Source organism: Clupea harengus, chromosome 10, assembly GCF_900700415.2.
Source record: "Clupea harengus chromosome 10, Ch_v2.0.2, whole genome shotgun sequence".
Lineage (NCBI taxonomy): Eukaryota > Metazoa > Chordata > Actinopteri > Clupeiformes > Clupeidae > Clupea > Clupea harengus.
The window spans coordinates 13396138-13406618 of record NC_045161.1 but is presented as its reverse complement, the minus strand read 5'-3'; the positions used below and the strand labels follow the sequence as shown (position 1 = coordinate 13406618).

The 10481-nt window shown below is 39.0% G+C and overlaps 1 protein-coding gene across 3 annotated transcripts; it reads right to left on the bottom strand.

The window, feature by feature from the left end:
* Positions 1-2965: 2965 nt before the first annotated feature.
* Positions 2966-8719, bottom strand: scamp4 (secretory carrier membrane protein 4). 3 transcript variants are annotated; one of them, XM_012839477.3, is made up of 7 exons: positions 8628-8719; positions 7995-8026; positions 7271-7399; positions 7021-7177; positions 6792-6893; positions 6448-6565; positions 2966-4304 (listed from the first exon to the last, which is right to left on the bottom strand). In XM_012839477.3, the coding sequence occupies exons 2-7, from the start codon at positions 7999-8001 to the stop codon at positions 4119-4121; spliced, it is 699 nt and encodes a 232-aa protein (XP_012694931.1). In that variant the 5' UTR covers positions 8002-8026; positions 8628-8719; the 3' UTR covers positions 2966-4118. The 3 variants fall into 3 exon arrangements, with proteins under 3 accessions (XP_012694931.1, XP_031431294.1, XP_031431295.1); XM_031575434.1 differs by lacking the exon at positions 8628-8719 and adding an exon at positions 8236-8619; XM_031575435.1 differs by lacking the exon at positions 8628-8719 and adding an exon at positions 8256-8619.
* Positions 8720-10481: the final 1762 nt, after the last annotated feature.

Genomic DNA, 10481 nt, shown 5'->3' with positions numbered 1-10481 from the left:
CGACGCCAAGTTTTGATACAGATTTAGGTACAGCTTGTATTAAACTACGTTTTTTATACACACACACATGCGTGTTTTGTATATCTGCACAGAAATATGTATATCACTACCCAAAGTGGGTGCAGGCTCCAGGATCAGACTGGTGTGAAATTTCTGTAAGAAAACAAATCATTTGGAAAAGACTGTTGTTGATTGTAATGTCAGACTTTATCCCTGGCCAGAGGAATGACATGTTTGGAATGACCAACTACAATACATTTTTTTTTTCTAAAACAAGATTCACATTATAACTTCTAGTGTTCCAGTAGCCTATACCAGGAAAGGAACTAGCAAGTTACATAATTCCATTTAGGCAATCCCTGTAAACAAGATGACAACTTGTCTGTCCCATTATTGTTCATTGAGAGAACAAAGGAAGGGTGCAGCATCTAGTCAATGCCAAGCTCACGAACAGAGGCAGTCTTCCGAGCCCCAGACTGCCACTCCTAATGGTTGATTAGAATGTTTTTTTTTACATACCAATAGCAAAACAAAGCTAGGTGCTCTACTTTCTGATTTCTGATCTGTACAAAAATTTGTTCTTAAGTATTTAAGTGAAATGAGGTGTCATTTCATCCATATATATGATTTGACAAGTAAACATTTAGGTACAGATCAGAAATCAGAAATAAAAATATCAGAAAGTAAAATCCTGTAGCAATCCAACCACTGGAAAGTAATTGGTTAGGGTTCAGCATGTAGGCTAATAAAAACTGGTGGTTAATACATTAAAGTTAATATGTCGTCTATACAGAATATCCATATATAGTTCATATGTGTAATCTTGCATTTTATAACCCTGACATTATAAAAATGATTTTCACAACTTCATCATAATTTAAATGGAGCTGGACCTATATTTTAATGACAAATGGGGAAAATGTAGGTATTATTAGTGATGCTCAGCAGGTCCCCCACCCTGTAGTTCCAATGGCCTGTATAAGCACAAGGATTCACTGAGAGAAGGATATGAAGAACACAATGAAGTTGAAGGAACTGTCAGCCTATGGGAAAAAGAGAGATGGTTGATCAGACTTTTAAGCGTTGTAATGACTTAACCATAACCATGTGGCCCTGAGATGTCATTTAAGTACCTTAGAAAACACTGAAGAACAATCGAAGTTTAAAGAGTAAAATTAGTCATGGCTTCAAAGAGAGATTTATCAAGAAAAGTTTGTTTATCTGGTTGATATTTGGGTTAATTACGGATATTTGAGGTTTGGTTTTGTATACAATGTCTATCAGTCAGACACTTTCCTTCCAGGTGAGGGTATTGCACCAAGTAGGATTATTATTATTATTCAGGTAACTTCTAAAATAGCATGCAACAACTTATCTGAATATTTGTTAATAAATAGCAATAATCAATACTTGTAATTGATACAATACAATACTAATTGGGACCTAATATAGCCTATTCATGTTTAGTTTTACAAATCCAGATTCAAAACATTAAAAACAAATATATTTTCAGCTGACAATCAAGCTTCCTGAAATACCCTTGAGACCTAAATCTGTCCTAAATATAACAATCCTATCTGGACAAAATTGCAAGGAATGTTATATTTTTGTTGTAAACAAATATGGATTTTGTATTATTTAACAACTATAACAGTATAGAAAAATGTTACTTGCACCTTTTAGACCATAGTTGTCTTACTCGTCAGTTTTATAACATCTGACTTGAACAATTGGACATGCCTTCACAGCGGTCAGTATGAAAGAAAAGGGGAGCGGGCTGGTCAAAGGGGTTTAATCGTAGTGGAGAAGCAATGGTAAAATTTAAACAAATAATTCCTTTACTTTTTTTTTGTAGTGTCAGTAATTCACTACACAAAAATGGCAAAAAGTAATTTAACTACTTGAATCACTGTGCCGATATGAATGTTGTTAAACTTCCAGCAAACTACTGCCAAATGTAGTTATATTAGACTACATGTAGTTCCTTACTCCCCAACACAAAGCAAAACAATCCCAATTTCAGATAATCTTACCCAAGAGAAAGAAGAGCTGAAGCAGGTATCCTACTGAAATTGTCCTGTTCAGCATTGAACTCTTTACAATCAATCAGCTTTGGCTCCATAAGGCATTGTTTACAACCTACCCCAGAGAACAGTGATGTATACTCTGGTCCCCTACAGATGATTTTTTGCTTAATGGAGGGGCAGGCTTCAGGGGGTTACATTCAGACACAGCTTCAATTATGAGAGCAAGAGGTCGGCTGACATCTCAGACCTACACACAAACAAAACGGATACATGCACACCACTCCTAGTCACCAAAATCATGCGTTCCCAACCACACCACTACCCCCTGCCAACACCCTCTGCGCCCCCCTCACACACACTTGACCTTTACATATTGATTACGATCTCTACATTCAAATCCTAAAAAACCCACATCTGACTGACTTTTTGTTTGTCTGTTGCTTGTCTGAACGGACATATTTGCATTCAGCGGGTCTTCTTAGGCAGCTGGCAGTATGGAAGCGCTTATTTGACCTAATCATACATTAGTAATTGGAGGCAGAGGGCGTTTGCTTCTCAATAAAGATTGTTTAGAGTAAAAACCCATTTGTTCATTATCAATACATCATTTCTGGTATTAGTCTTATACTAGACTAGAATATACAGCCTGCACAAAAACAACCCACCGTGCCTAAAATCTTCTGTCAAATGCCATGTCATGAACTGACTGTGCATTTCCATCTACAGGCCAACAGGTGGTCTACAGGTCAACACCAACTTAAGAGACTGTGGGTCCAGTTAAGTGCTGTGTAGAAGCCCCTGAGTGACTGGAACTGTGTGGCCTCCTATGTGGAACTGGCTGGCTGAGCGGTACCTCAGAGCCTCCCTTTGGTACTCTTCCTATGCATGTAGGAAAACAGGTGTGATCTAGATCCACGAGGACAGGCCTCTGTGCTCAGTTTGATTTGAAAAGGAATGTTTATTGAAATATCATTCGTTAGTCAAGTCATTGCAGGGAAAAATTGCAATCTCATTACACATCAAATTCTGATTATCACATGTTAAGAGACAAGTGAAAAATGTATTAAACTGCCCTGGAAAATCTTAATTTAGCAAACCACAAAAAAATGCAAATAAAAAGGTTATATTTAAAAATGTGTGGCTGATGCTGGAGCCACTCTGTAAACACAATACTATGAAATGAAAATGGATAAAACACACAGACACACACACAACAGAGTGTGCAAGAACACTTCTCACAGAACTGCCATACCATATAAAGCTATGACAGAGACTAAATGAACATGTGCATGTGGCAAAAATGTAGAAAGCTGGTAATGGACACTACAGAACAAGGGGACATAAGCATGGTCAGGCACGTGGCTTTTAGCTAAGGAGGCAACAGTGAAGCAAATCATTTTCTAGCTCTGCAGTTTAGCAAATAGAAATAAGGCCAAGCTTGGCTACCATGATCTGTCAATGCAGTGACAAAAGTCACTCTCAAGCTGCTTTTAGATGACATACTTAAGATGCTTTTACCCCAACATCGGTATAAACACAAAATAACCCATTCTCTCATCTAATTTTGAAATTCTCACAGCTGGTAAATGGCAAGAGTTCATTGCCTTTTGCATTAAAGCCAGCCTATTCATCATCCCTCTTCAGACATGCATGCCATTCATTTCATCCAAGATATGCATATATTACTGAAGGTCATCAAATTTACCTATCTTATTTCTTTGAGAGAAATATCACAGAGGTATTTAACCAGACTTATTCTACATTAATTCAAACTAAAGACTGTCATTACTGATGGGTAAATGACAGGAGTAATATAATTATTACAACATGAAATGTTATATATTGATACCTGTAATCTCAAACTGTGCTGTCCAGTTTTGTTTTGTTACTATCAATATTCCAGTACTTCATCAAGGATAGGGCTAACTGAAACAACAATGCTATCCAGTCAATCCAGTAAGGCATTCTATGTAAACATGATGATTTAAGATGTTAGCAAGACTTGACTCTCCCCATGCCGACCATGCAAGGGAGAGATGTGCGAGAACTGGCGCATTAGCAAGGGCGCCATCTAGTGTCCAACATAGGTCATCACCATGGTGTGCTATCCGGGTAGCTTGGCACAGAAGTGGGATACTGAGGTAGGCTTGGGCCTGACTCAGAGGCGATGGCATTAAAGCCCACTTCTCTGACAGGGGCAGACTTCCAGGCCCCAGAGCTCCACTCCTCCTGGGCACGGGCCATGCTGCCCCCTCCCCCACGGTACATCCGGTGGACCTGGAGCAGAGACGAAAGAGGTGAGGTCACCTTCAGTCAGTGAAATTTATAACGTGTGAGAGTGATATTTGTTCAAGAAAGCGATGGTGGGAAAAATGGTTGAGTTCTTTTTTTTATTACTGGATACAAAATAACTTGTGCAAAGCTTGGAACTTTACAGGTATGCAGGTTCCTGTTTCACAGAAATGAGGAGCAATGTTTGAAAAGTTAAAACAACGGTTGAGATGGAGCCATAAAGATTTATGAATGCTTGGTTGTGTGTGTGTGTGTGTGTGTGTGTATATTATACATATACACGCACACATACAGTGGGGAAAATAAGTATTTGAACCCCTGCCGATTTCGCAAGTTTGGACACTTGCAAAAAAATGTGTGATCTATAATTGTAATGGTAGGTGTATTTTAACAGTGAGAAATAGAATATCAACAAACAAATCCAGAAAACTGCATTTTATAACATTTATGACTTTATTTGTATTTGATGCAGAAAATAAGTATTTGAACCCCCAAGCAAACAGCAAGAATTCTGGCTCCCAATGACCAGTTATGTGCCCAAGAAGCACACAGATTAGTCCTCATTCGGCCTAACAAGGTACACCTGATCTTAACTGGTGACGTGTATAAAAGAAACCTGTCCAAAGAATCATACTTCACACCTTCAACCTCACCACCATGGGCAAGACCAAAGAGTTGACCAAGGACGTCAGAGATAAGATTGTAGACCTGCACAAGGCTGGAATGGGTTACAAAACCATAGGCATGCAGCTTGGTGAGAAGCAGACAACTATTGGTGCGATTGTTCGTAAATGAAAGCAACACCAAACAACTGTCAATCGCTCTAGGTCTGGGGCTCCATGCAAGATATCCCCTCGTGCGGTATCGATGATCATCCGAAAGGTGCAGAATAACCCCAGAACTACACAGGGGGAGCTTGTGAATGATCTCAAGGCAGCTGGGACCACAGTCACCAAGAACATTATTGGCAATACACTACGCCGTAATGGTTTGAAGTACTGCAGCACTCGCAAGGTCCCCCTGCTCAAGGAAGCACATGTACAGGGCCGTCTGAAGTTTGCCAATGAACACTTGAATGATTCTTAGGAGGATTGGGAGACAGGATGTGGTCAGATGAGACCAAAATCAAGCTATTTGGCATCAACTCGACTTGCCGCGTTTGGAGGGGGAAGAATGCTGAATATGACCCCAATAACACCATCCCCACCGTCAAGCATGGAGGTGGAAACATTATGCTTTGGGGCTGTTTCTCTGCCAAGGGTACAGGACGACTCCACTGCATCGAGGGGACTATGGATGGGGCCATGTAACGTGGAATATTGGGCTTGAACCTCATTCCCTCATTCCCTCCCATTGAAACGCAACCTTAAGGATTTGGAGAGGATCTGCAAAGAGGAGTGGACAAAAATCCCTCCTGAGATGTGTGTAAACCTGGTGACCAACTACAAGAAAAGTCTGACGTCTGTGCTTGCCAACAAGGGTTATTCTACCAAGTACTAAGTCATGTTTTGCTAGGGGTTCAAATACTTATTTTCTGCATCAAATGCAGTTGATATTCTGTTTCTCACTGTTAAAATACACCTTCTATTACAATTATAGATCACACATTTCTTTGCAAGTGGCCAAACTTGTGAAATCGGCAGGGGTTCAAATACTTATTTTCCCCACTGTATATATACAGTACCAGTCAAAAGTTTGGACACACCTTCTCATTTTTGGAGAAGTTTTTTCTTTACTTTTATTATTTTCTACATGGTAGATAACACTTTTTTTGTTTAGTACATCATTCCATATGTGTTCCATCGTAGTTTAAATGTATTCAGTATTAATCTACAATGTAGAAAATAATAAAAGTAAAGAAAACACTTCTCCCAAAAATTAAAGGTGTGTCCAAACTTTTGACTGGTACTGTATATATATATGTATATAAAAATATAAATAAAACACTAATTAATGCATGCAATCACTGATGCTGTTAGGTGAAAACATAGACCTCACATTTCCTTATCAGATGCTTTTTGGCCTCAATCGAACTCTATTTCTTATATAAAATGAAAATCAAGCCCACTTCGCAAATGTTGTCTTAACTGATAATCTGTATAGGTGCATGAGTGTGTTCTGGACTCACCCGGATCAGCACCAGTCCCATGAGGACAGTAACGACAGTAAAGAGAATTGCTGAGAACAGCATGATCACAGCCGAGCCCACATTATAGCTGAAGAAAAACACTGTGGCTATCCAACCACTGGTAAATATGACAGGAGAAATAAAGAGATCAGGGTTAGATCATTCTACTACTGTATTCTAACGTATTTGTATTTATTCTAATGTTCAAGGGGAACTAATAATAGTAAGCCTTGCCTTCAAGATATCTGAACCACAACCACATAGCGTGACAACACAATAAATCCATTGCTGTGATAGCACTGGGTATTAAGGTGCGATTATAAATCCTTCCTCAATATACTCACCAGGCTCCCCACCCTGATAATCCAATGGTCTGAATGAGTGAAAGGACACACTGAAGGAAGAAGATGAAGAAGAACACCATGAAGTTGAAGGAGCTGTCAGCCCTACAAAAACAGAGACAGTGATGGCGAGTTAGAATTTAAGCCAGGTTCCAATGGCATTTCATGTTCAAAATCAGACTTCCTGTGGTGTGACCACCTACTGTATACCCAGATCAGGGCTGACCCTCACCGGAAAGCTTTGTAGAGCGGCCTAAACCAGCAGGTGTAGCTGCAGGGGCCGAAGAGCACGAGCCAGAGGAGTGCGAGGCCAAAGTTGACCCCGCTGCCCCCTCCTGCCCACCACGCGATGCAGGACACTACATTCACACAAAGTGTGATAGAGTACACTGCACAAGCACAAGACATTTTTTTATGGATATGGTAGTACCTTGATGACAATGGTATAATTATGATTTATAAATGCAAAAGTAATTACTTACATATCCACAGGTTGTACACTCTGCGGACTAACTGACGGTGTGGTGGTGGAATCTCCTCTTCCACATCCTGATAAAAGCAAGGCTTTATGCGAAAAAACTGAGGTAAAGGTGGGAAGTTGTTGACTCTCTCTGTGAGACAGAAGAAAAAGAGAATAGCGATTGTGGGTTTGAGGATAAAAACAGGATGACAAAATGTCTGACAAAGTCTAGATATCTAGATTTTTTCTGAAAAGGTCATCAAGGTATTTAATCTTTGTAATTCGATATAACTGGTTAAGAATTGGTTCGATAGAAACAAATGTTTCATTTTAAGCTATGTTTGTTCCTAGCTATTAATACAGTCCATTTTAGTACAACAATACATTTCTTTACTTTTACCCTTATTTTCTAGTATAAACAAATTAAATTAAATTAAATAAACGTGGTTCATCAGATTTCATTGTTGTAAACAAATTATCAGCTGTCATCATATGCCTTTATGCCATGGCAAATGTGATGTGTGACACCTTCTCTAAATTTCAGCCAGACAATGCTGAATCTAACACAAAACAGAACTGTTTTGTTTTATTGTTAGTGCATGGTTACAAAACAATGATATGGATATGTGCCATCTAGGGAGTTCAAAACAGGGTTTCCATCCCCCACCCCCGCTGCATGCTATTTGATACAATACAACCGGATCAGATATTCAGTTCATACACAATCCAACTGTACTTCTTCTTACCTGTCATTATTTTGGTTCAGTCTTCAAATTCTCTGTAAAAGTAACGTTACGTGACACAGAGATAGTTTAGCAATTTCATACATTCAGCCTTCAACATATCCCATTGCTGTAAAATAACATTAATAATTGTCAATCTTTGGCCCATCATCCAGTTAAGCAAATGTAGACCTTCATTAAGTAACTGATTTGACATCTTGGATTAACCAAAACAGAGAACGTTACCGCATCAATGGATACATACAACCCAGAAATGGACCGAACCTGAAGTTGAGCCTCTAGTGACAATGCCATTATTTTCCCCTGTAAGCTCGAAAAAAGACGTGACTCGAAAAGACACGTTTTATCCCTTTAGAGTAACTTACACACAAACCATATATGAACGCAGCAGTTTCTGGAGACTAGCCATGTTTGACGGTGAACTTAGCCTACTTGCTAGCGACAACTATTCTAGCTAACCTGTACAGCCGCTATTTCCCAATTGAACAACGTTTTACAGGCAGTTGAAGAGGATATCATCACACTGAAATGATGAAACCAATCAGGAAATACTTTATCAGGAGACAGTTGGATAATGTTACACGCCAAGACTTTACAGTACAATTTGTTTCGTCTAAGTTTATGGTGGCACCCTACCTGTCCGCTAACTTCCAAAGATGTATCCACCAGTCCTGCCCTGCTGAATCTCGTGGACCCGAGAAAACCTTTATATTGCATTGTGGGAAGAGTAGTTCCGAACTTCTTCTGTAATATTTTTTTGTTTGACTATGTGCACACCATAAAACTACAGGTCCAGAAGAGTCATCAGAGGGCGGAGGCTACAACCATGTGACCTGCGAATGCTCTCATTAGAGCAAGGAATGTTGTCCTGTTTTAATTTGATGAAGTTTGACGCAGTCAGTCTCTTGCAGTGCATCTGTGACTCGGCTTCCACTGTTCATTTTCGTGCTCAGTATAGTAGGCATCGTTTTAGTGTGTGAGTGATATCCTGTCATTGTAGACTGATTTAAAATAAATGGTAATATTAACAGTGTTGATTACTTTTTCTTGTTCAGGTATGGAAGGCCAGTCCATTCAATTCATTTCTGGAATGTGGAGTTTCGTAGACCAGCTTTTTAAAGTTCCTCTCCTGACATCCTGAATGCATGATTTATTTATTAGTTAACGCAAGCAACCTTTAAAATGTATCAATTAAAATATATTTTACGTTTTTTTAGACCTAGTCTTCAAAGAAACGCACGAATGCTCTCTGCCACAAGCTCAACAAGTTGTCCTTACCCTTGAGACAGACAGGAGTGGAGGAGTGACAGATGCCAACTCACTCACAGTAATCTTATGAATATATTTGAATGTGTTGACTCAGTGCCTGTGTATCCTTCCTATGTTAGAGGGACTTAGTCCACCATCACCATATCTATAAAACAATTGTTTATGAAGAGAACAAAACAGGTGACAATATGGAACTCCTGTTCAGAACCACTTAGTCTGAAACAAATAACCACACTCTTTTAATCTAGTAAAGTCATAAAGCCATTTGACCATGTTTGTTCATAAAATGCTGCACTACATCCTCTAATGTTTTTTGTTTGTGGTCTGGAAATGATGAATGATGACATAATTTTGGATGAAAATGGTGTTTTGTTGAAAACTGATTGAGTTTAATGCTGTATGTGAAGAACTGATCATACTATATTTTAGTTCTGTTTTTTCAGCATGCAACTCAACTAATGTGTATGTAGATTTTGTATTACTCATCTTTGAACAAGTTTTCTTTTTGTTCTTCCTTCCAGGAACAAAAATGTATAAGCAACCACACATAAATGTATCCCCAAGATGTGCCCCCGTCTGCTTGTGCGAAAGACACTTAAATGTCATGTAGGCCTTTGTACTCTTTAAATAGCTCCAGACTAGTGAATAGACTTTTTACAAAAGCAAGGCTACTGCGTCATTTATGCACTTCAGCAGTTTATGAGGGCGTGTCAAACTTGAGAAATATGATCCGCATGCACCGCGATTACGTGCAAAACCTGAAAAGTGAGTGGCAAGGGCCGGCTTTTCAGTGGTGAACCAAAACTGTGTGTCTCTGTCTCAAAACTCTTCTTGGAATAGCAGTAAACATCCAACTGTGAGGGCCAACTGATGGTAAGGTTCCTTGGAAATAATGGATATAATTATCAAATGCTATTTTGTGAATGTAGATAATCCACACGTGAAGAAGAGAATATATTGTCATCTGATTTGGCAAGCTTCAATTACCCTGAAACACCTAAACAAGAAGTACTCAACTTCCTTAAATGAAGCCTGAATAAAACCTGGCTCTCCAGCTGAGGCCTTTGCTTCTATGTACATTTGGTATTAGTTAGAGGCTTATTTGGATACGTTTGGATAACCAGTAATAATAACCTCTTACAACACGAAATATATTAGGCCTATTTTAGCTGCCCAGCTGTAACACAACATTGGGTTGTTTAAAAATCATTATTAAGAGTC